This window comes from Oryzias melastigma, linkage group LG19 (assembly GCF_002922805.2).
Source record: "Oryzias melastigma strain HK-1 linkage group LG19, ASM292280v2, whole genome shotgun sequence".
Taxonomy (NCBI): domain Eukaryota; kingdom Metazoa; phylum Chordata; class Actinopteri; order Beloniformes; family Adrianichthyidae; genus Oryzias; species Oryzias melastigma.
Genome location: NC_050530.1, coordinates 12,074,726 through 12,099,456, shown reverse-complemented (window position 1 = coordinate 12,099,456; position 24,731 = coordinate 12,074,726). Strand labels below are relative to the sequence as shown.

The 24,731-nt window shown below is 38.3% G+C and overlaps 3 protein-coding genes across 4 annotated transcripts; 2 read left to right on the top strand and 1 right to left on the bottom strand.

Annotated features, from left to right (window-relative positions):
* The first annotated feature begins 3,102 nt into the window (after positions 1 to 3,102).
* On the top strand, positions 3,103 to 7,027 carry lrit1b (leucine-rich repeat, immunoglobulin-like and transmembrane domains 1b). The gene is made up of 4 exons (XM_024284378.2): positions 3,103 to 4,159; positions 4,392 to 4,852; positions 5,036 to 5,341; positions 5,418 to 7,027. The coding sequence occupies exons 1-4, from the start codon at positions 4,038 to 4,040 to the stop codon at positions 6,479 to 6,481; spliced, it is 1,953 nt and encodes a 650-aa protein (XP_024140146.1). The 5' UTR covers positions 3,103 to 4,037; the 3' UTR covers positions 6,482 to 7,027.
* A 933-nt stretch (positions 7,028 to 7,960) lies between these two features.
* Positions 7,961 to 10,232, top strand: LOC112154501 (leucine-rich repeat, immunoglobulin-like domain and transmembrane domain-containing protein 2). Its single transcript, XM_024285475.2, has 3 exons — positions 7,961 to 8,387; positions 8,498 to 9,279; positions 9,363 to 10,232. The coding sequence occupies exons 1-3, from the start codon at positions 8,278 to 8,280 to the stop codon at positions 10,142 to 10,144; spliced, it is 1,674 nt and encodes a 557-aa protein (XP_024141243.2). The 5' UTR covers positions 7,961 to 8,277; the 3' UTR covers positions 10,145 to 10,232.
* Positions 10,233 to 12,436: 2,204 nt separating this feature from the next.
* On the bottom strand, positions 12,437 to 24,513 carry LOC112154607 (cadherin-related family member 1). Of its 2 annotated transcripts, XM_024285685.2 has the most exons (18): positions 24,177 to 24,513; positions 23,697 to 23,792; positions 23,416 to 23,561; positions 23,276 to 23,326; positions 23,058 to 23,147; positions 22,867 to 22,953; positions 21,913 to 22,029; positions 20,787 to 20,930; positions 20,631 to 20,709; positions 20,439 to 20,539; positions 20,157 to 20,360; positions 19,631 to 19,783; positions 19,000 to 19,164; positions 18,374 to 18,441; positions 16,641 to 16,869; positions 15,782 to 16,036; positions 14,440 to 14,671; positions 13,926 to 14,049 (listed from the first exon to the last, which is right to left on the bottom strand). In XM_024285685.2, exons 1-17 carry the CDS (start codon positions 24,235 to 24,237, stop codon positions 14,474 to 14,476), a joined length of 2,244 nt encoding a protein of 747 aa, XP_024141453.1. In that variant the 5' UTR covers positions 24,238 to 24,513; the 3' UTR covers positions 13,926 to 14,049; positions 14,440 to 14,473. The 2 variants fall into 2 exon arrangements, with proteins under 2 accessions (XP_024141452.1, XP_024141453.1); XM_024285684.2 differs by lacking the exon at positions 14,440 to 14,671 and having other exon boundaries at positions 12,437 to 14,049; positions 24,177 to 24,505.
* Between the last annotated feature and the right edge of the window lie 218 nt (positions 24,514 to 24,731).

Genomic DNA, 24,731 nt, shown 5'->3' with positions numbered 1-24,731 from the left:
GAATCTAAAAAAAAGTAAAATACATGCAAAGTAGAAGCAGACTGAAATAATCAAATAAAAAAAAAATAGATCTTATTGGAAACATTGAAATACATACTCACCAAATCAACAAAACATAAATAAATACATAATTAAACAGTAATAAAATTATTTAAAAATCAAATAAATATATTTCTAAATTTCAGCAAAAAAGCCAGATTTAAAAAGACAGGTTTTGGACCTTCCTTTAAAAACATGAACAGCCACCTCAAGTTCTAAGAAGAGACTTGTCCATTCAAGAAAATGTTCTAACAAGTATTTTTGCTGATGAATTTAGCAAAGTTTTTAGGTCACATGAAAACACGGGAAACAGTTATGAAACGATTCAATAAACAATTAAATTCTGGACTAATTGTTGTGGGTAATGGTCAAAAAGACTGCTTCTAGTTGCAGGTCATCTTTCTTCCAATAGATTAATGACCCAAGAATGCATACAATGAAAAACACTGTTTGAATCTTAAGAAACTTAAACAAGTGGAGTGGTTTTCTCAACAGGAGTGAGCCAAAATATCTATTGACAGGTGCAAAAGTCTCATAGACAATAACAGAAATCATTTGATTTCCCAAAATGCTTTGCAAACAAATATTAACTTGTAGGAGTCAAAGTTCAGGGTCATTTGGTTTAGGTTTATTTCATTTAGTTGGCCAACAGTTTGAATTTTAATAGGTTGATTTTCAGTATTTTTTGTTTATTGTTACTTTTCCTTAACTTTTTTTTAATAAGTCAGGAGAGAAGTACCAAAAATATGTTCCTGTTTTCGGTTGGTGTGTGTTTCAGACTATAACCTGATTTCATTTGAAATGTCTTTTTTGAAAAGAAATTCCAATCAAATTTAAAGAGCATCTCTGCTTCTGTTCATTAAACAAGCTGAAATGCAGCATAAAGGTTTTTCAGTCAGATGCAGCTCAAAGTTCCAGTTTTGTCCCAGAGTCCACTCAGTAAAAGTCTGTCTTAAATCAGAAAAACATTAGACATCTGTGTCACACAGTCAACCAAAATAGCCTTTTATAAAATGAGGACAGCAAGAAGTGACCTGAGACTCAGGCATTAGCCTGAACCTTTTAGAGTGCAACATTTGGGGAGAGTCTGCTCCACTAATCTGTCCCCAGATTACCACAAACTCATTAACTATGTAGAAGTGATGTGTCCCAACGGACTTATAATACCCTTTTTTGAAACCGTCCATATTGTCCTGAATGAGGGCCCAGACGTCCTCTCATTGAGTAAAGTGGAGCTCCTCTGTTGATGTTCACGCCGGCATCTGCTGCTCCGACACCATCAAAACAGAGATTTGGAACATTTGATTCACAATATTATTTCTGCTGCCCCTAATCCATGTAAGAGGCCTGTAAGTTTGTTCACAGCTGAAGGGCGGGTGGGTGAGTGGGGAGAGCGACGCAGCTCCATGCAGGAGCATAAAGCAAACACTGTGCCAAGTTTCACAATTCAGAAGATTCAATAACACAATCTTTTAATCTGCTGCAGCTCAGGGTGATGAAACCGGAGCCAAGCGGAGCACGAGCGCAGCAGGATGACATGGGAGATGTTAGTTTAATAGTTTAATAGGTCAACTTGAAAAAAGGTTAAACATTTATGACTATATATTCATAATCAATTATTTCATTTACATCCTAACTCTCATTTTAGGATATTGCCTTAAGACTTTGTAAGGGTAGAAAATGAGAAGGTTTTTATTATTTTGATCAAATTTACTGTTATTTTCATGATTTTGTAATGCCTATAGAAGCTCATATTGATTATTTTTCAAACCTCATCAATAATGATACTAATATTTGCTCAAAAATTGGGGAACAAGCTTTTTGCTAGGGGGTCACTGCCCCCCCTTGTCCCCCTGTAGCTCCGCCCCTGCTGGAAAGTGTGTAAATGTCGAACTTTTGAATTTAAGTTTGTGTTGATAGTTAAAGTTAGTTGAAGCTTATTTATATCTCAGTCTATGTTTGACATGTCTCTATGGATGTAAACTTGATTGTATTGCACATGAATTTACTTTTTTTCTTTTTATTGCTTGAAATAAACAATTTCTAATTCTAATCTAATCTAATTCTGAGGAGCAAACATACTAATTTATATATTTACTGATTTATTGATGTAGATACAGATGTAGATTCAAGAACAGGTACAGTCACAATCTGGCTGTCCTTATTTAACATAACTTAGCTTTAGCATTGCACAAAATATATGGGATAAGAACTCCAACTCTGAACAAAAAACTAAGGTTCAAGATTAACTAAAACAACAAAGCTTTTTTTTTAAATTTAGTTTTGAAAGTTGATGAGATGGCCACACATGTAACAAAAGTACAGTTATTTTTTGCGTCACAGGGACTTTTTTCACTGAACAAAATATGCTGTGTATAAATTACTTCTGCATAATCTTCCAGTTTTGCAACCAAACAAAGGTTTTACTGTTGCATTTTCTCCAAATCCCTGTATTAAATTTCATTAACAAACCGGTTTTGCTCCCACATAGCGTAATAATATCAAAAATTGAAGGTGGTTAAGAGAAAGTCCCAATCTGCATGTCGCTAATCTACAATTAATAGATCATTAATCTGAGATTCTGTCCTGTCTGTTCTTCTGTGTTTTTGTCTTAGTCAAACTGGTTTCATACTATTTACTCACATCTGTATGTAAGTGTCTGTTTTACAGATCTGTGATCTCACAGTTTTTATTTCTCACTTGTATCTCAGTTTCTTCAAGTTTAAGTGCATTTAAGAAAAGAGGTTTCACCACATAAGCCTGTTTTTTGGTTGTATCTCCTCTTCGTGACTTTTCCCTTTTAAATGTTGTTGCTTTTTAATAGTCTTCTGCAAAATGGAGATTTTACAGTATTAAATCTGAAATATAAGTAGTAGAATGTTTTATTTGAAGCCCAACCTTTATCATACTGTTTCTGTACTGACGTTTTTGCAGGAAAGAGCTTTTGTCACAAAGAGTTTACATGAGCAGTGGTATTTTTTATGGATTATATTGATATTAACCAGATGGTCAATATAATCCTTAATAATTTAAGAATATATAAATAAGAATTAGCTGATTTTAATTACATTTTTGTGCACAATGGTTGGAATTCCTGTCTGGGACAGCCCCTCTGAAAGAAATGGAACAAAGAGAAAATAACAAGAGCCAGAGAGATGACTGGATTAAAGGATTTGAAATCCCCCTTCTGCAGCAGCATCGCCTTTCCCTGCACCTGAAACAAACTGTCAGCATCTGTGACAACACATGCGTCACCCACTAAGTGTTACACATGCAGACGTGGTTTACACCATTGCCCCTTATATTTATGGAGTCTTCTTTTTTCTCACTTGAACTGCAGTTATTTGACTTCACAGTGCTGGATTTAAGATATTTTAGAAGTAAAGTTTGATAAAACTGCTTTTTCTTTACATTAGTGATCATGGTTTTGGCGGTGAAGCCGAGGAGGCTCTATACTGCCACTTAGTGGTCATTTTTTTTAAAAACACCCTTACATTTCTGACACCCTGGGGATCAAAAAAAGTTGCAAGATTACTGAGCATTTCATTTCATTACTGATTTAGATTTATATCATTGAAATAAAACATGCTGAATTTCACAATAAAACACAAGTAAAAGTTTTTTTTTTCAAAAAAAAAAGATAATTCCCTTATTCTATCTTTTTCATACACCTGCATTTTTAGTGTTTTACATATGACTTATCCAACCAATCAAATGTTTGGAAAAGTGGTACTCCACAAAGAAAGGGAAAAGTGTGCAGCCTATCAGCTTCCAGAAAAGAATAGCCTAATCGTGTGAATGAAAATAACCCAAGTCCTCCTCTAATCCCGCCTATCCCTTTTATCTGAGGATTCGGAACAGGCAGAACAGTGTGGAGCTGTGCACTCGCAAACCAGCAGCATGCATCCCAGGTCTCATTAGGAAGCTTTGCTACAGCTATTTTCTTCTCTTTCTTTTTTTTTTTTTTTAAAGCTATTGTAGTTTAGATAGTTTTAGTCATGAGGCGACACTTTTCAGCCGCTTTTTGCTTTGCTTTGCTTTTTCTTCCTGGGATGAGCGCTTCTTGTCCTTCGCAATGCAGCTGCTTCTACCACAAGCTGAGCGATGGATCCAAAGCAAAGTAAACCTTTCAAAAAATGTTCACATTGAATGTTTTTGATAGTTGTTCATGCAACCCTTTCGTCTTTTTAGTCATTCTGTGTGGGGAGGATTAAGTCGAGGTTGCTCTTTAATCTCCTGTGGTTATTACAAAACAAAAGCTTTTTAGACTTTTATTCAAACATTTTTATTTTGATTTACAACTGAGCCCATTTGTGCATTAAATGATCATTGTTTTTGCTTGTGTCTTGCAGAAGTGTGCTATGCAACGATCCAGAGATCACTGTGGTTCCTCCAAACTTCCCCTCTGACACCTCCAAGCTGCGCATAGAGAAGACAGCAATCACGCGCATTGCCAGCGATAACTTTCACTACCTCAGCAATCTGGAGTATCTCTGGATGTCGTTCAACTCCCTGAATTCACTGAACGCCGGTAGCTTTCGGGGTCTTTACAATCTGGACGAGCTCAGGCTGGATGGAAATGCCCTCACTTCCTTTCCGTGGGAGTCTCTGATCGACATGCCCATCCTGAGGCTCCTGGACCTGCACAACAACAAGATCTCGAGCATCCCCGCGTCAGCCACCATGTACATCAAGAACATCACTTATCTGGATTTATCCAGCAACAGTTTGACGACCCTTCCAGCTGAGGTTCTCTCAATGTGGCTCAGTGTGAAGCCATCTCCAGACTCGGAATCCTCCAAATTAATTCTGGGTGAGACACCTTGTTACACTTTAGGACTCCGGAAAGTTTTCTTTTTAAAGACGGAGTCAGGATTAGTCTAATTATAGGTGTGTCACAATGACAGACTGATTTAGTTCAGTTTAATTCTCTACTGCATGCTCTTAATCTACTCATCATTTGACAGGACTTTGTCACTCTTGGTTTCCTCTGCAGGTCTCCACGACAACCCGTGGCTGTGCGACTGCCGACTGTACGACCTGGTTGAATTTCAAAAGTCGCCCTCATCCTCTGTAGCTCTCATCGACACGAGGCTCAGGTGCGTCGATCCAGAAAGCCTGTCGGGAGTTTTTTTCACCGAAGCGGAGTTGGAGAGGTGTCAGGGTCCTCGGGTGCACACGGCTGTGGCACGGGTTCGAAGCTCGCTGGGGAACAATGTCCTGCTGCGCTGTGGCACCGTCGGAGTTCCCATTCCAGAGCTGTCTTGGAGTCGCGCAGATGGGAAGAAACTAAACGGCACAGGTGAGTTCTCCTGAACTAATGTGGGAACATCCAGCATTTGTGTTTAAGTCCTAAAAGTTCTCATTTGATCTTTCAGTTCAGGAAGAGATCTCAAAGGAAGGCATCATTTGGTCGATCCTCAGCGTGCCGGCAGTCTCCTACAGAGATTCTGGAAAGTATATCTGCAAAGCAACCAACTTCATGGGAACCGCGGATGCCATCATCTCCTTGGTGATCACAGATTCAATCAAGTCAGATGAAGCTGTGGGGGGAATTTCTAAGAGAGGCAAAGGGAAGAAGCCCAGCGGGATAGGGAGAGCTGCATACCAGGAGAAGCTCATCGCGAGATATGTTCCCCCACCAACCAGAGGTGCAGCCCAACCCATCATTGAACCTCTCAACGGCAAAGGCGTGACTGGAAAGTACGAGATTGAGAGCTACAGTGTCTCTGACGATGCTTCTCCAGGAAAAGCGTCAAAATCTAAAAAGCCAACAGATGACCGTCGGGATGCTTTAAGTAACTTGGCGGCTAACGCCTCATCCTTACAGCAAGCTCCTGAAAAGAGGGTGGTGCGCTCAGTGAAGGTGATTGGCGACACCGACCACACAGTCTCTCTGAACTGGCGAGCTCCCACGGCCACAAACACCACAGAATTCAGCATCCTCTATGCCGTGTTTGGGGAGCGAGACATGCGCCGCATCAACGTGGGCGCCGGAAAGAACCGGATAACCATCGAAGGCCTCGTACCAAAGACCAAGTACATCGCTTGCGTGTGCGTCAAAGGTCTGATCCCAAAAAAGGAGCAGTGTGTAATCTTCTCAACAGACGAGGCGGCGAGTGCCAGTGGCACTCAGAAGCTCATTAATGTTGTGGTGATAACTGTGGCTTGTGTGATTGCTGTCCCTTTGACCCTGATCGTTTGCTGCGGGGCGCTGAAGAAACGTTGCCAAAAGCTCCTGGGCCGTCAGAGTAAAGAGCTGCAGGACTCCTACGTCACATTTGAGACTCTTGGCCCCGGGGGCAAAGCCAAAGGGATGGAGGGCGAGTATCTTACCCGCTTAAACCCCGACGAATCCAACAGGCTCCTGTCAGCACGGTCGAGCGTGGATTCAGAGGCCATTGCCAGAACTGAAGGGGCACCTAATGAGTACTTTTGCTAAAAAAACACTCAGAACCTCAATTTCCAGAGAATGCACTTTGTTTTGCCTGTCTGATAGATGCTTGGGTGCTCAGAGACTCTTGAAACTCATTGAGGACTCTCCAGAAAACACTGATGGCTCTATCAGCACTGGATGTATGAGATTATTTTGCAGCCTTGTTGGAATAAAATCCGCCATTAATTTGGCTGAAAGCAAAAAAAAAAGGGAAGACAAGATATGTTTTCAATGTTGTTGTTAACGTGTGAAACTTTTTATTCGTCATGCACTTTTTGAAGCTCCTGTTTTGATCTAAGCTCTCATATGCCCAATCATTTTTCTTAAACGTCAGCTTTTGTGTTATATTCTTTATGTAAAACATAACGTGTTTTAGTGAACCAGCAGTTTGTTTGGTCAGATTTCATGACGTGCCAGTTTTTTCTTTTGGCTCAGAAACCTAAAAATACAATGCATTTTCTAACAAGTATTTGTAACCTGATATAAATATACATATATATATGTGTGTGTTTGTCTGAATATATTGACTGAAAATAAATATTTTTACACTAATTGATGTAAGAGAGCTTAATTTTTTTTGAGAATATCTACTATCTTTTTTCTTCTGAAAAAAGTTTTTATAAAAAAAAGCAAAAAAATTAAAAAGAATTTCGGAATACAAATACTTTTTATTGTTTGTAATTACTTTTAGGCTGTCATTTTTACAGTGACGTTTAAGGCATTTAGTTCAAGAAGGGCTTTGCTTTTGGATAAACTATTACGTCATAAAATTTGGCTTAGGTCTGAAAATTTTGAATTACCTGACGCAGTTTTCAGAAAACTTGCTCTTCTTGTTTCACAAGCAGGTGGGTAGAACATTTCATTCATAAAAAACTTGGCGTGGAATTCCATGCAATTTTAATGTAAGAACTCAGTAAAACTGTGTTGAGTTCTAAAATATCCTTTTTTTTAGTTTTTTTCTTTAGTTTCTGTTTTGCAAAACTTAGGATAAGCTGCTTTGCTTCTTGATTTTTTTATGCAGAAAGGAGACAGATAAATATGTCTTAAGAAAGGTTTAAATTGATAAAATAGTACTACAATGTTAAATGTTATAGTAAACATCACAACAGTCTGACAACTGAATGCCAGATCAACTCTTCAGGACTTATTTTTTGTCAATTTCTGAGAACATTTTGTCAGTTTTTCAGTATACTAAACTGAAAGAATTTAAAGGAACATTAAATAAATGTGGTAAATCATATTGAACAACAGATTGAACAATTTGAAGGTTAAATGAGAATGTGCACCCAAAAAATAAAGCTCAGATAGTAAGTCAAAAATATTTTTCAAAATCCAACAAATGTCTTCTTTTTCTGCTGACTCTGCCTTTTCTGACCTGAGAAACAACCGGTGTTCAGATTATTGAGGTCAGGCTACAGTCCTTCCCAGACATCTGTCTGTCTCGCTGCAGTCCTCTCTTTTAGTACTGCTAAGCCTGACCGGCCCACTTATTACAGCCCTCCTGTCATGTAAGCACTGTGACTTTGGAGGGGGGGTATAAATTCAATTAAACTGATGCATTTAGAGGTAATTCCAGCAGTAACCATAATAAATGCTCGTAAAATTTCTCTAACGATGAGGAATAACTTTTGAAGCAAACCTGACACAGAAGTAGACCATTCCTATAAAACTGTTTTCCTGTCTCATGTCACTTGGTGTCCTGAGCATTGCGTCAAGGAGGATTAAGGTAATAGGCTTTCTTCCACTCAGCTGATAGGCATGTTCTGCCCTCACAGGCCCATTTTGGATGCTTGTCCAGGAACATGGATGTCTTTTGTGTTGTATTAGGTATCTTGCTAGTGTTTTGCGCTCTCAAACCCGGATTTTCCTCTTGTCCGTTAGGCTGCTCCTGCACAGATGACAGCATGGGGAGGTAAGAGTCTAGAAAAAACATTTTAAACTTTTTTGGAACCCATTTTGTTGTAGCATTGGAATGTTTTTTGACAGTGAGTCATAGGCTTCTTTTCATCAAATGTTTTTTAGATCTTTACTGTGCATGGGGACCTCCATGGACCAAATCCCAGAAGACATTTCGAGCAACTTCACAAAAATCCGAGTAGAAAACTGTCGCCTGAGTGAGCTACCTCAAGGCTCCTTCTCTCAAGTTGGGAACCTGGGGTTTCTCTGGCTCAATTTCAATGAAATCACCTTGATGAACATCAAGAGTTTGAAGGGTCTAGCTAACCTGACGGAACTAAGATTGCAGGGTAACAAACTCACTTCTGTACCATGGACTGCATTTCAGGACACGCCCAAACTAAAAATTTTGGATCTAAAGCACAACCGCCTGGATTCTTTGCCAGAACATGCTCTCAGACACCTATCTTCACTGACCTACTTAGATCTATCCTTCAATCAGCTTAGCATCATATCAAAAGAAGTGTTCATGAATTGGCCTCTTTACCAAACAGCTGAAAAAGCATGGGACAAAGACGGGCTGGTCTCCAACGTGGTCCTGGCTCTGCATGAGAACCCCTGGCTGTGCGACTGTCGCCTCAAAGGCTTTGTTGAGTTCATCAGAGAGGTTGGCCCTCCAATCATTCTCATGAGCTCTTATTTGAAGTGCTCAAGCCCCGATTCTAAAGCCAATAAGTTTTTCCATGAGATCCAGTTAAAAACATGCATGGCGCCAGTGGCTTCTGCTCAAGACACAAGCTTCACTGTACCTCTGGGAACAAACGCCACTCTAACGTGCATAGTCAAGGCCAGACCAGCCCCAACCATCCAGTGGATGTACAGTCTGAAAATTGTAAGAGGATTTGTTGGTAAGTCAGTTGTTTCATTGCCACTGATTAATAAAGTTGTGAGCTTTATGCTCCCTAGATTTAAATATCTGTTCTCCTTACAGCTAAACAAACCCAACTAGATGAAGAGACAGTCACCTCCCAGCTGTTGATCCCATCTGTACGTGTGGCAGACCGAGGAGTCTACACTTGTACCGCCAACAACTTTATCAGCAATTCCTCTGTCAGCGTGACGCTCAACATCAACTCCCACAACTCCTCTATGCCACTTCCTCCTGTCCCCATGCTGTCATCTAATGACAACACTCACATTGAAATCCGCATTGCCAAGCAGACAGTTTACGGCATCACTTTAGAGTGGTACGCAACCATGGACAACCCTGCAGAAACATGGTTCACCATCCACTTTGGCAAATATGATTCCCCCAAGAAGGAGATGATCTATCTTGGCCCCGGCATCAACAGCTATACAGTAAGCGACCTGCTTCCTGTCACCAAATACGAGGTGTGTGTCACTCTGAAGAACCACCCACCCAGAGACGGTCAGTGCATCGTCTTCATCACAGGAAGTGACATCAGCGAGCTGGAGCAAAGGGAGAAGCTCATCCATATCATAGTCATCGTGTGTGCCATGGTGCTGGCCGTGCCAGCTGGCATGTACGCCTGCACCACAGAGGCGCGCTTCAGCTGTGTGGACCGCTGCCTGGATCTGTGGAGGAGGCGAAGAATGCACCGAGAGGGGACGCAGGAGACGGAGAGGCAGGCCAACTTTGACAGTCTGCAGGCGGCCAGCGATGAAGCCCTCTGCCGGAAGTCCCTGGAGAAGGTGAAGAGGCGCAAGTCTGAGGATAAGAGCAGAGGAGGAAGTGCAGCTCAGCTGTACTAGCTGTTGAAAATTGTACAAAAAACTGACCTTTTTTTTTAATCTAAATATTTAATTTATTTATTTTGTGCCATTTTTTTGTACACAGTGTTTGCAAAAAGTCTGACTAGCTTGAAATATTCAGTTTGTCTCAAGCAATCATCTGAAAATAAGGATGCCTTTTTATATTTCAGTTAAGAATAGTTATTTCTGTATTTTATATGGTTAAAAAATAAGTTACTTTGTATGTTTTTTATTAAAATGTTCCTGTATTTTTGAAAATATGATAGTTTCTATCAATTTAAAATACTATACACTCCAGAATAAATTGCAAATAACTATAAGAATGCTAATCCATAAACTATTAAAAATGTTATGAATTTATGCAGATCTCCACTGTAAATGAGAACTGGTTACAAAGTGACCTTCCTGGTTAAATAAAGGTTTGACAATAACGATGTTCTACTATCAATAAAGAAAAACAGGTTTTTCATTGTATTTTTTCAGCAAACCCCAAACACGCTGTTGTGCATTGTTGAGAAAATGTTTTGTATGTGGATTAAAGAGGAGACAAATGCTGAGACATGCTCAGGTTTTTCCAGTACAATCATCCGGGGGGATTTGTTGCATAACCAGAATCCTCCCATGATTTTATGCATACGCTGGTAAGAAGATTAAAGTGATTTTCTAGCTGAACACTAGCCATCGAAACATGATATTTCCATTTAATGCCTGTTTAAATCTCAATGTGAGCAAATAGAATAAAAAAATGAAAAGCAGATGTTAACGAAGATTAAATGATTTTTGAGTTTGATTAAAATTCTTACCCCACAGGACTGCAAAGAGAAGCGATCAGGAAAATTCAGGTCTAATTTTCTAAATTAACAAGCAGTTTTCAATGTACTTCCATCAAATCAATTAATTGTTTGATCGGATTTTGTGATACAGTTAGTTTTAGGCAAGATTTCAACTTCCAGACACCTCTCTAATAAAATCAAATTAGTAGCTCACCAGGTAAAGTGAATATTTTTGAAAAATATCAACAGTCTGATCATCTGTTGATTTATTTTAAATGCGTTTCTAGTAGTCTTTTAAATTTTACTATCCCATTTTTAGCCAAATTAAGAAAAAAAAAAGTTTTATTTACTGGGACATAGTTTCAGCAGTGCTGCAGTGATTCTATAGATATTCGCCTCCAATTTGTGGACAGGACCGCTGGCGTGGAGCAACCCCACCCCCCTTCCCCTCCCTGTTGCTGAGAGCTCTCTGTTTGCACATTCTCCCCCAACCTAACACTACCCATGCAATAAAACTGGTGAAGAACATTGAAGTTTTGAGCAAAATATCAATTCAGACAAAGACTTACGTGGATCTAGTCATCTGCAAATGGATGCATAGAAATGGAACAGCAGGAAGCTTGTGGGCCACCATGTGTATTTTCTACATCACTAATGCGTTTATTTTTCTAACTGATTTTTCTCATCTGCTCCTGATTCACAATTATTTGATTAAAGACATGCTTAGAAATGCAATTTGAGTTTATTTTTCTTCATATATGTCCTCCATCACAAGAAAAATGCAACAGGAACATGTTAAAACGGAAAAAAACAAAATTTTCACCAAAGTGAGTATTTAAAAGAAATTTGTTCCATCTGTATCTGTCTACACCAGCTCTAAAGAAGAACAAAAACATACTTTTTGTTGGACATTTTTATAACTCCTAAGCAGAAATTTGATAAGCGTCCAGATTCAAAACAGCTTACCGCTTGGAATGTGTACAAAGCTCGCATTCTGCTTCCTTTGGGAGATAAAAACTTCCTTCCACCCACAGGATAGTCTAGATCACGTTAAATACTGCTAGTAAAAACTTTCAAGAGTCTGTTCAGATGTAAACATTTCTACAACATCCAACATTCCAAACTGTTTTAATCCCTTTCGGGATCACATGGTTGCTGGACCCTATCCCAGCAACAGTTGGGTGAAAGGCGGGGTTCACCCTAGACAGGTTGCCAGTCTATTGGAGAGCTGCACAACCACACGTAGAAATTTTAGAGTACTATCAACTGACCTACAAAGCATGTCTTTTGACAGTGGGAGGAACCGGGAGAAAATCCACAGATAGGTCCTGCCACAATTCAAACAAGGACCTTCTCACTGTGAGATGAGATTGTTATCCCCAAACACCAAGATGGACCCCAGTTATATAATAAGTGAACCCAAAACAGCCACAAAGATTTGCTATTAAAACAATACAAAAACATCCCCAAGTTAATAAAGTTCCTTCCATTTTAGGAAAAAATGGAGCACACAACAAAATTATTTTGAAATATTTATTTTAAATAAAGACGGTACAAAGACGGTACAAATAAGTAACGTTAAAGGACCAGGCGTGAATAATCCATATTTAATTTTCATATAGTCCAACAGAACCTCTTTAAAATTTTGTATAAGTTAAGATACAATCAAATACAAGTCATTGACTAAAACCGTTACAGTGCGTTTGCCTACATTTGAAGGCATTCCAGAATAACATGGAGCGTTTGGGTCCCTAAACATAGACTTGACGTGTTTTTCTACAGCCGTGGAGGTAATGACCAAGCGGGTATTGACACATTATTAATGTGAGTTCAAAAAGTCCATACATACAGCTGATTTTCTGCAGCTGTGATGAGAACTTGACGGGGTGGTTTGCATCTTGTACTGCTATACGAATTAAAATTTTAAGCATGTTTTAAATACTCAATAAATCAACCCTATACACATAAAATGGACCCATGTACACTTATATTAAAGCATTTTTTTTTCCAGTTTTTAAAATTAAGATAAGCATGCTTGTGTTACTACAGTGGCACATTGTATTTATAGAAAAGAGCAACTTCTCAGCTTTGAAGCGGCTGTTGTAATACAGTTAAATATTAACACACAGGTCCTTTAGCACTTTATAATAAGCTTTTTTTCCCCCACATGACCGTGTCCTTTAAGCTGCTTCATTTAGTAAACAAGAAAACTCTTTTTCTTCAGGATTTACTGAGAAAATTAAACCCTACTGTGTGTGGAAAACACTGTACATCCATTTTCTCATATATTTGTATTTCTTTCTCAGCTTTTTTTCTTACGGTTAAGAAAAAAGTAATCCTCCTCAAGATGGCAGTGCAGTGAATCTTTTGCAGCAGCACCACCAGCTCAAGCTCTCTTTTCATTTAAACTGGGTCAACTGAGGATTCAGTTCTTGACAGTCGACTAAAGACAAACATGCCTTCCTGTTGTGCCTTTAGCTCAGGAATAGTCTCAAGCAACGTCTGTGTATCAGACAATGCACAGATGAGATGGGTTTAGAGCGACAGAGTCACAAGAAATGACTTCACAATCTATTTAAATGTTTTTTCTTAATAATAACCTTGATTGTTCTCATTGATTTTTTGCTCCAGCTTCATTTTTAGCTCCGACACTAAGGCAGAGCTCATGTTTCCCTCTCTACGACGACCAGACTTTGCTTTCTTGGACCCTTTGGAGGCGAGAACACCAGATATGGTCGGGACTGCCCGGGGCCTCTCTGTTGACCGTGAGCTAGACGGAGGTGGAGGCGGAAGACAAGGAGCTACAGGAGGTGGAGGCTTCAGTCGAGGGCTGCCGGAGGCTTGTGGGGGGCTGTTTTCTGGGTCGCTGATTAGGAACTTCTCTCCCGGGTCGGTGAACTTGATAACAGGCATTTTAAAGGTCCAGGGCTGCTGATCTTTAGGACGCTTTTTAATGATGCGGCGTGCGGGCCCAATCCTGTTCGACTTGGAGTTACGCATGTACATAACCGTGGAGATCAAGGCTGTCACTCCGACCAGAACAGTAATGATGAAAATCACCAACCCTAACGCTCTCAAAGGATTGTCCCTACTTTTCATTAAAAAGGCCGCCATGGGCCCCTTGAGATGAGCCTGTAAAAAACAAAAAGATGAATCATTTGAATGCAAACATTACATTTCCGAAAACAAACACGCATTAGAGACAGATGTGCAAAGCACTGACAGAGGAGACCCAAACACGACTACGAAGCACAAAGCGATGACACACAGTCACTCGGTCACCTCAGTCCTATAGGAGAGTGCTGATTCAAAGCTAGGATCTAAGCACAACACTGACTGTTGGGAATGCGTCTGGCAGTGCAGTGCAGCAAGAATTGTTTCAGTTCGTAGTAGAACAATTTAATTTGATTGAAATGTGAATCATCTGAGCATTTTAAAGTCATTTTTTCATATGCAAGTTGCCTGGTTTTGATGGTTACACGACAATAGTATTTTGATACTCTTTTACAAACAACAGCCAACCTTTACAGCTGGAAAATGACCCTCCAGCTGAGTGTCACTTTACTCTGCGGACCACTTTAATATAGTTGCTCTCCGGGTTGATTCGGGACTTTTTCACTGCGTTACAGTACAGGACTGTGGATATGCAGACGGTCGATAAAATGAGGGACGTGACAATGCTGAAAAAAATTCCAAAAACCGTCAGCGGACGCCTGCTGAGGCCCATGAAGTACGAAATAATTCGACCTTTGACCTGGAAAAACCACGATACACAACACAGAAACAAAACCAAAAGAAGAACACTGGGTCATCATGGAGACAGAACGAATGCACAGTGACAACATGACGCACAGAAGAAGTGTGGAGTTCTGAATGACAAAAGAATGTGATTTAAATAAATATATTTCACCTATAGTCATATTTAAAATCTACAATAAATACAACAACAGGTACAGATTACCTCTTAAAAGACTTTGATGATTTCTCTGACAAATATTGTCAAAATCATTACAGTAGTCTTCTAAATGTGGAAACAACTAATAGTCTCTGAATTGTCTTTTAAAAGTTTAGATACAAACAACAACAGTAGATTTACTTCCTCTGGTCATCCTAGGATAAGTGAACATTTTTGAGTCCCACTCCAGTCATCTTTTGATCTGTTTTAAAAGCTTTTCCAGTGCTCTTTTAATTATGAATTTGCTCATTTTAAGCCAAAATCAGAAACCTATTTTTTTGTTTTCTAGGACATAGTTTCTCAGAAATGTACCCTTCCCATCATCCAACTGTTTACATTCTGTCCCATTAGCTTATATCCCCTCATAGCTCCAAACTACCATTAGAGGGCCAGCAAAAATGGTGAGCAATATTGGAGCTAACCAACTGTACAGTTTTGAGCCAGATGGTATCTTAGACGAGGAAATAAAGATGTGAGTGGATATATTTGTTTACAAGTGAATACATCAGATTGGAGTGGAGTAGGGTGCTTGTGGCTTGCCGATTGTAGCTTCTACATCACAACTACAAGCTTTGTTAAATTGTATTTTTTTTGTCTGCTCTAGATTCACAATGCATTAAATAACAACATTCTCATAAATGCAGTTTTAGGCTTAATTTTTCTTAATATGTGTCAACCATCATAACAAACAGACCACAAGAACATATTAAAAACACAATTTTGATCGGAATGGGTCTTTACTGCAGCAAAATGAATATTTAGAGCTACCAAACAAGAGAAAAGTAAAACATAATTAATTTGTTTAGGATTGCAGCAAAGCCTACTGCTAATGTTAGATTGCTCCAGTCTATAGCTCGGGTATGCAATAAGAAGAGTTGCTACCAAGTCGTGTTTCAGAATTGGTCTTACCGCCTCTGTGATGTCAATGTTGACCACAGCTGTTGTGCTGAAGGACGGAGAACCTCTGTCTCTAGCCTGGACCACCAGAGACCACCTGCACTCCTTCTGTTTGGTGATGTTCTGTACAATCTCCATGGACTTGATGAACGGCTTCAGCTTGATTTCGCCTGTGTCTGCGTTGATGTCAAAGGCGTTGTCGGGATCGGCTGTCATGATGGAGTATTCAATGACATTGTTTGGAGATTCTGCATCCTCGTCCACCGCCTTCAAAAAGGATCAACAAAATTCATAATAGAATTAGTTCAAATACACAAACTCTTTTATTTTCCGACAGTTCATGTTATTTATGTTTTTGAATTGATTTTAAAAAGCTTAATATTTGGGTTAAAACTTAGTCAAATCCCTCCAAAAAAATCTACATTTGATCAGAAAAGAAAAAAGAAAAGGATATTTTATTGTTCATGTTTGCTATAAAAAATTAAAAGATTGTTTTAATGATGCAATCACACCAACTTCTAACATATTTTAAGTTTTTTTTTTATAAATTTAAGTTAAAAAAATCAGGAAAAGGGGTTTTGATTACCTCAGAAATGTATATTTAGAATAATATTTTGTCTGTTAAATGGTAAGCTCTCTTTCTAAATTGCTTTTCATGTTTGTAATTGCAAATAAGAGTTATCTTTTTTGTTAAATTCTACATGAATATTATATTTTAAATATTTTTTTTTATTTAAAGCCTTCAGATTTGTTTAAAACATACAGCAGAAATAATAGAAACAATAAAAACGTGGAAACAATATAATCATATTTTCCTAAAAATGTTACCATTATAGTCAAAAATTAGATACAAAGATTAAGTATGACACACCTCAACTTTGACAGGCATGCCAATAATCATGGTCTTCTCCAGGAGACTCTCGTCAAATTCTGGAGAATGGTCGTTCATATCCAGGACGGTGACAAAGACTTCTGCCAGGCTGTATTTTCCCTCTGAATCCTCAGCCTTGACATAAAAGTTATACTTGGATCTGACCTCTGCGTCCAGGCTGGTCCATGGCTGCGTGGTGATCAGCCCAGATGTTGGATTGATGGAAAACCTGAAGATAAGATCCATGAATAAAAGTAACAGGTGCAACATTAAAGATTAAGAAAATAATTTACAATCAACAAGGAAATAACTTTAAATGGTTTGGGAGACACTGATTTACAAAAAAATGTCAATTTAATTTCCTTTATGTAAATTTAGGCGTACAAGGATCAAAAGAATTGGTATTATGACAACTTTAAGTTATTATTGGGGTAACAACTCTATCTTTAGCAAAGTTTTGCATTTATGGAGCAAAAATGTAATACATTTATGATATAGGAGTCTTCTAAATAAAAACATTTATTTACAGATGATTTAAATCCTAATATTGTTATGTATTATGACAGGCAGAAACTGCTGTAACCATCTTGTGGTGTTGCTCAGTGGTGAGTTGACAGCTAAAAACTTTGACATTATTACTATGGGCAAATCAAGATTCCATCTTATTAAATGTAAGGAGCAGTTGTTATAAAATCAAGAAACTCCAAATTGATAATCAGTAGCATAAGTGTTTTGTCCATTAGTTATTTTCTTAGTGAACGCAGATTCAAGTTTGAACTAATAATGGCAGCATTAACGCATGAAAGCACTTTGCTGTAAGAAACAATTAATGCAATATCATTAATAAATGGTATAAACAAATGTAGTTTTGTTCTCTAAAAGCAGTTTCTTGTCTCTCTTGAATTATAGTTCTATGAAAATGTTTGAAATCAAAGTTAATTAGCTAAAATACAAATATTAATTGGATTAATTAACAAACCCCGATTGTTAATGTGTGTGTTTATATAAAACATAGTTTGTTTATATCATAGATTGTCTATGATTACTGTCCCGCAGGTGTAATCAGCTTTATTTTCATCCTTCAAGTGTCTTGCTTGAATAATTAACGGTGGCACAAACAGGATGTAAATAAAAAGATCAATAAAATCTCAATTTGGGCGACTATCAAAGTTCTGCTTAAAAAAAATAATTAAAAAAAAATCAAAAATAAAATGGAATACTAAAAGCCAACCTAAAAACACTGTAGTTTGTGAACTCTTGGTTCAGCATCGGTGCCATTTTCAAAAAGCTGACTTTCCCATCCTGTTCTCCTTGGTGAGAAATCACAAGTAAAACTGACAACTTTCACACAATTAACTCAAGCATAAATTCTCACTTTCCCTCCGCTGCATGCTGCTTTGCTTTTCAAAGCTACCATTTTTTTGTGGCTCCAGCTGTCACATTGCATGTTAATTGGCTCTGCCTACGAGAGACGGCCCAGGCCGACTATTTTTAACCCTCCAATCCAATTAGGAGATTAGCCAGCATCTTGCAGCCATTTTGGAGCGAGCCGCCTGTGCAGCAGAGGGGCCAATCAAACAGCTTTCCTTTTCCATCAAAGTCGTGAAGATGACTCAAGATCAGTGCCCTGCTGGCCAGTTTTTTTTTCAACACTCTTGAGTCAGACTTTGAAAATAAGTTTTTACTTTGTGAAATGTATTTTCATCACACAAGAGTAAGATATTTGTACTTACAAATCTGAGCCTGATCCATAAATTGTGTATTTGACTTCACCCCATGGTCCAGAGTCTGGGTCCTTAGCCTACATAGAAACAAATAAATAAACAAGTCAGTTTACATACATCAATACGTGAACTTTTTAGGCATTGTATACATTTTAGACTTTGACACCATCTTCATCTTTGTAAGTCATTTTCTTAAAAATATCCATGCAGTATTTTTTTTTATTTAGAGTTATTTGTAGTGAACGGATCAGGATCTTAGGCTCACATACAGTGAGGGAGGTGGGGGGTGTCCTGAGAGGGGATGTAAGGATAAGTCGCATGATTAGCCTTGGAGCAAATTAAGCTTTTTTTTTAAAAAAAAAAAAGTCTAAATGAAATCTGAGAGAAAAATAAGTAAGGGGTATATTAAAAATAGCTTTTGCAGGCTGCAGTCAGAGTCCATGTCTAAATTTGGCAAAAATTAATACATTTTGTTGGAAGACACGGCAATAAAAAGAAGCTTTTATTTTAATCTGGCTCCAATCTGCTTTCAACTGATTAATTGCACTGAGCAATCTGCATTTACTGAGAGGGTAAATGGATTGTGTAATCACTTTGTTTTGAGTTAAAGTACAGTTTAATTGGGATTGACTCACAGTTACAGACACAACACTGGAGCCTCCAGGAGAGTTCTCCGGAACCCTGGCGATGTAGTACTCAGACGTGAACGTGGGAATGTTGTCGTTTGTGTCCAGCAGGTTGATCACAATGTCGGCCGTGGCACTGAAGCGCTCCGGAGTGTCGATCTCCACCGCCAGCAGCTGCGGGGAGACACAAATAAAGTGTCTGAAGAGTGGAAAGTTTGTTTGAGGAAACTGACAATTCAAAATCTAGATCTGTGAATTTCTTAAAAGCAAAAACTTAAGAAAAAAAATATGAATATAAGCTCTTATTTGTGCATTTCAGAAAGTGTAAAGTGTTTATTTTTAAAACAAGTAAATACAAATTGATTTGGTGCACAATTTATTTTTACTTTTTTATGTACTAGTTCCTAATTCCTACCATCTTTTCTAGCTGTATGGGGGAAAAATGCCTTAAAATTCTAGAAATAACACTATCTCCCTGGTAAGAAGCTGGTAAGAAGATGGCATTAACTGCAGGAAGCTTTTCCAGACCTATTAGCTCATGTACAAGTAAAAGGAAGACTGTATTGTGGCTTAATTTCTCCACTATCTGTCCATTTTGTTAAGTCTTGGACTCATTAACAAGGTTATGTGGAGCCTTTACCTTAAAAGTGAGAGTGGGTCCTTTTTCAAAGTCAATGCCAGATGTGTCTTCAACAATAATAGTGACTTGGGCTTCATTCAGGACCGTCTGGGGAACCACTCGAAGGACTCGGCTCGGCCCGACAAGTCTCAGTTTGAATTTAGCGTTTGCTCCCTGAAAACAAACAAAAGATTGTAAAAGAGTCAAAGAGTGACTTCTCTTTGAACAAGTCAGCAAATATGGGGAAATAATTATTTTAATTAAGAAAAGAATAAAACTTTATTGATCCCACAAAGGGGGAATTCTCTTGTTACCATAACTCTATTAAAAACAGCAAATAGATCATAAATAACACTAAAATACACTAAAAAACAATTAAAATAATGTTTTTTCTGAAATTTAATATATAAAATCTGACAGGAGAGAGGCTAACCAAGAAGAAACTGATAGAAAATGAGCAGATATATTCACATATTTGTGAGTAACACCACATGACATCACTACGCCAAAGTTTATAGAGGTGTGTGAATTTTGGGAGTACACAAACCTGATCAGAGTCATTGACTGTGATCTTAAAGCCTCGGAGGATCTCCCCTGCAGGTGGATGCTCATACATAGTGACCTCAAACTTGCTTTGCGGTCCATTTTCTCCGTAGAAGGTGGGAGGATGGTTGTTAAGATCCACCACTCGGACCGTCACCGTGGTAATGTCATAGTCCAGGAGCTGGTTGTTAACCCCAACCTCAGAGGCCTGGATTAGATGAGTATTTATTAGAATATGAGGGGAGAACTGAACATGAGTGGATGGAGAGGAGAAGAAAAATGTTACCTTGACTTTAATTTCGTAGAGCTCCTTTTTCAACAAAGATGGATGAGTCGTCAAGGTGATGCATCCACTGGTGCTATTAATGTCAAAAACACCATCACTTCCTGGAAAAATAGTGGATATTGAACATATTGGAATCAGCATATCATCTTTAAGATGATTATTAGCATCTTTTCAACAGCGTATTGCTCTCACCATTCATAATAGAATAATGGATGGGGTTGGGATTGCCTTGATCTCCATCTTTTGCATATACTGTATATATTTCAGAACCCTGCAATGAAAGACGTCGCACATTTAAATAAACGCAGGAGTACTCCAATCCAAAAAAAAAAAAAAAAAAACTCTTACAGGAACCGAGACTTCATAGATGTAGCCAAAATAAGGGGTTCCTACAAAGGATGGGGGCATGTCTTGCGAGTCTAGAACATTGATTGTAACAGTAGCTGTTGAGGTCAAAACTTGTTGCTTCCCTTTGTACTTTCCACCTCCATCCTGGAAAAACAGACGAGAGTTAGAAAGCAGAATAAATGTGTTTACATACTGTTACATCTACTTAGTTTAAAATGAATTGTAAATACAGTTTGCTACTTTCTACCAAAGTGAATTATTTTTTAAGAATATCTTCATAAATTTCTGTATTATTACAAGATGTAATTGTTTGAATTTGTTAGGGTAACTTGAGTAAACAGTGTGCAATTTATAAAGGTAAATTTGATTCAAAAAGAAAGAGATATATAGCTGAGAGTAATTTCATTTGATGTATTACGTTTTAAAGGTTTGGAAGGAAACATAAATAGTTTTTTCAAGATTATCTATATGGAATATAATTCATAAACAAGTCCCATTGGTAAACTTTTTACACTACTAACTATTCAAGTCTTCTAGAGTACATCTCAGCTAAAAAAATGCCAAACGGGGAATAATGATCATGTCAGAACATTTCATAAAAGTGTTGTGAACGCACATCAATGCCTGCTAGTGACATGAAACCAACAACAACAAATAAAACAAACTTTTTGTTCTGACCAAATAGCAAAGGTCAAAAAGTCAAAACAAGAAAAAATCAAAAGTTTGAAGGAGGAACTATTTCTTGGTTACTTTGAGAACCTGTAAAAAGTCTGCAGTCGAATGAGGAACATTGGAGGATCATTTTATATTTTAACAGCTAAAAATTGACATATGGAAGTAAGATTCTTATTAAAGTGAAATCTGAATTCGGATTAAAAGAACACTAATACATGATAAAAATGTCTAAAACAAGTAATATCTGAACGAATCTCTAAAAGCACCAGACCAAAAGTAATTGATTTCTAAAATAGATCTGATTTGGATCTTGCCATCAAACTTTAAGTATTTAATCATTTCAATGTGAAAGAAACAGAAAATAAAAGCTTGAATGTAAACTGTGTGGATTTTTGGGGTCAGAGTGTTCAGGCATGTTTGTAGGAGCAGAAAAACAACAACCACCTCTCACCTTTGCGACCACTGTCAAAAAATGTGTTGATGTGGTCTCATAGTCCAAGGTCTCGCCGGGTTTAACTCTGAGGATGCCACTGTGGCCGTCAATGGTGAACTTGGCAAACGGGGAACTCTGGTGACAGGAAGCACATCGACAGCAATCAAACTAATGACAGTGGTGCTCTCAATCAACACCGACGCTCAGCCTGCTTCACTTCACCCATGTCATGTTCCTGACAGTTTATCTGACAGCTGACACATGAACAATACCAGCTCCTGCACCGTCAGCTGCTGGCCTGCACCGAAACTAAGCTCCGACTCAGCCCCCCCACACCCTGCTCAAATGTAATTGAAATTTAATCCACTGAAGTAACACCATTTCCAGACTGATATTATATGTGATTACTCTTCCTCTCTCTGTGCTCTGGCCTGACACTCGAATGCCCTTTTCCCCTCTATGACAGCCTGGCTTTCATCATGTCAGTTTGACCTCTGGTTTTAGCCTTATGTGTTTATTAAAACGACCCAAAACTTCCCTGTATTAGGATGAGGTGTTAAAAAACATCTTTTCACTTTAACTAGGTTAACAGGGAAAAAAAATGAAAGTGGAAATGGAAAATGAAAGATTTTTTGGTTTGTGAAAAAAATTATTTAGACTAAAATTACAGAATTAATTTGCCACATTTATGTCTTTCCAGAAAGCCACACATAGTCAAATTTCAAATTATTCATTTCTGTAATCTTCACAGAAAAAAAATAATGCTAAAACATTTTAAAAATTGAACCAATAGATAGTCTATCCTCTCCCGTCATAGTTCTATGTGGGTCTTGATCGGCCAGATTGAGCAAAAACAATTTGAAAAATGCATCTCTGATAGTGTTTGGGGGGTCAGGCCAAATGTGGAGGAGGGCCGGATCTGGCCCGCGGGCCATAGTTTGGGGACCTCTGCTCTAGAGTTAAAAAACTCACCTGTAAGTAATATGAAACACTGCCCCCAGAGCCCAGATCTCTGTCTACAGCATGAACTTTGTAGATACTCCTTCCTGGAGCAGTGTCCTAATGAGAAAAAAACATACGTTTCACCAACTTAAAAAGAGGAAAAAAGTCTAATTTATTTGGCTAAACTGTCTAAGTTGAAGGTTTAAACGGTGATGCTATACCTCAGGTATGTCAATGATAAAAGGCAGGTTTAGAAATTCAGGTGACTCATCGTTGGCGTCACTGACAAACACTCTGACTGTTTCGACAACCTAGAGAAACAACAAGGAGTCAAATCTGCCTCACAATTCAAGGAAAAAGCAATAGTGCATCACATGACTTATATTAATGAGAAAAAGAATGTTGGAAAATTAAAATAGAAATAAAAAAAAATGCTTACTTTGTTTCTGCCATCCGTGATGCTCACAAGCACTGAGATCTCATCTTGTTTCTACAAAAGAAACATTTAAATCAACTTTACACTTGAAAAAAAAATGTATTTTTTGTTTCTAAATTAAGCGTCATCATCATCAGGCTCACCTCTCGGTCGAGCTCCCGAATTAAAGTCACATTTCCTGATTTGGGTTCCACCTTGAAATATTCTGTGGAGCCCTTTTCAAAGGTGAGACCATAAAAGACTGGATCCCCTTCTGGATCGGAACCATTCAAGATGTAGATTTGTGTTCCTATAAATATATATGTATAAAAAAAGTAACATGTTTTATGATATTTTCAATGGCTGCTCCAAGTTTTCCTCGTATTTCTTGATTAGCTTCAGTACAGAAATAATAGAAAGCTAGAGTGAGTTTTTAACATCTTACCAACAGGTGTGTCCTCAGAGATGCTGATCAAGGCCATATTCCCATTTGTACTGCTGGGACCATTATCAAAGAAATATGGAGCATAATCTGATTGTCCTTTTTTTAGAAGAAAAAAACAGAATAAAATGTCATCAAGCATTTAAATTAAAAAAGAGCGACTCAAATCTTAGATAAATTACATTAATTTTTGGAAATTTGTAATTAAATGCTGTATTTCTGAAAGCAAATTTTTTGTTCTCAAACCTTGCACTTACTTATTAAAGTAGAAATAGGGGGACATGCCTGAGAAATTTGTCTTATTTTTATCATAAATGCAAGCAAAAACATCCTTGTGTATTGATTTAAAGGAAGTACAAGCAGCACGAGCAGTGTGCTCTAAGATGGGCATGTCCTCTTATGTTAGAGGATTAACCAGATAAGAGCAAGCCAAGAAGTCTCAACAACACAGAAGGAATAACAAAACCAACGGTAGAGCCTTACCCCAGCTGTACTGAAGGAGCAGGAGAAGCAGCAAAGCTCGGGTTTTCTTGTCTTTCTTCATCCTGGTGCCGAGGAAAGGCTTGGGTGGCTCATGTGGAAGGCTTGGTGGAGCGAAAGCGAGCTGCGAGTGTCGTGCCCTTCTGCAGGCGTCTCAGCAGGCTCAGATGAAAGAGGCTGGGACAGATTCTCAGGGACTAATCCAGTGACGCATCCCTTCCCTTCACAGACATCTTCAGCAACACTGCTCGCGCTCTGATCTCGCCTTAAAAAACTGCACAAGCAGGGCTCCAGCTTTCACACATGTGATCCTTTCCACATGTAATGAAAACACACATCCAAGATTCTTCAAAATCTGTGTGAAGCATCACTCATTTTCTGGGGATGTTGCAAAGTTAAGTTTTCCTATACATGTTAATGGGTAACTCCTTGTTTTGTTGTGTTATCTTAATTAACACAGAAAGCCACACATGCCCTGAGCTTAGAGAGTGTTCACTCCTGAGCAGCACACTGACCAAGACAAACGTGAGCCGCGCTTACGGATCTCTGAGACACTTT

Bases quoted from the DNA above. Each gene is read 5' to 3' on its own strand.
- LOC112154501 (XM_024285475.2), top strand. From the start codon at position 8,278: ATGGATGTCTTTTGTGTTGTATTAGGTATCTTGCTAGTGTTTTGCGCT. The intron at 8,388-8,497 runs GTAAGAGTCTAG...AATGTTTTTTAG, and splicing joins ACAGATGACAGCATGGGGAG to ATCTTTACTGTGCATGGGGA. The intron at 9,280-9,362 runs GTAAGTCAGTTG...TTCTCCTTACAG, and splicing joins AATTGTAAGAGGATTTGTTG to CTAAACAAACCCAACTAGAT.
- lrit1b (XM_024284378.2), top strand. From the start codon at position 4,038: ATGAGGCGACACTTTTCAGCCGCTTTTTGCTTTGCTTTGCTTTTTCTT. The intron at 4,160-4,391 runs GTAAACCTTTCA...TGTGTCTTGCAG, and splicing joins AGCGATGGATCCAAAGCAAA to AAGTGTGCTATGCAACGATC. The intron at 4,853-5,035 runs GTGAGACACCTT...TTTCCTCTGCAG, and splicing joins ATCCTCCAAATTAATTCTGG to GTCTCCACGACAACCCGTGG.
- LOC112154607 (XM_024285684.2), bottom strand. From the start codon at position 24,237: ATGAAGAAAGACAAGAAAACCCGAGCTTTGCTGCTTCTCCTGCTCCTT. The intron at 23,148-23,275 runs GTAAGCATTTTT...TTGTTTCTCTAG, and splicing joins TCACGGATGGCAGAAACAAA to GTTGTCGAAACAGTCAGAGT. The intron at 16,037-16,640 runs GTGTGTCATACT...TCCTTTTTGAAG, and splicing joins GCATGCCTGTCAAAGTTGAG to GCGGTGGACGAGGATGCAGA.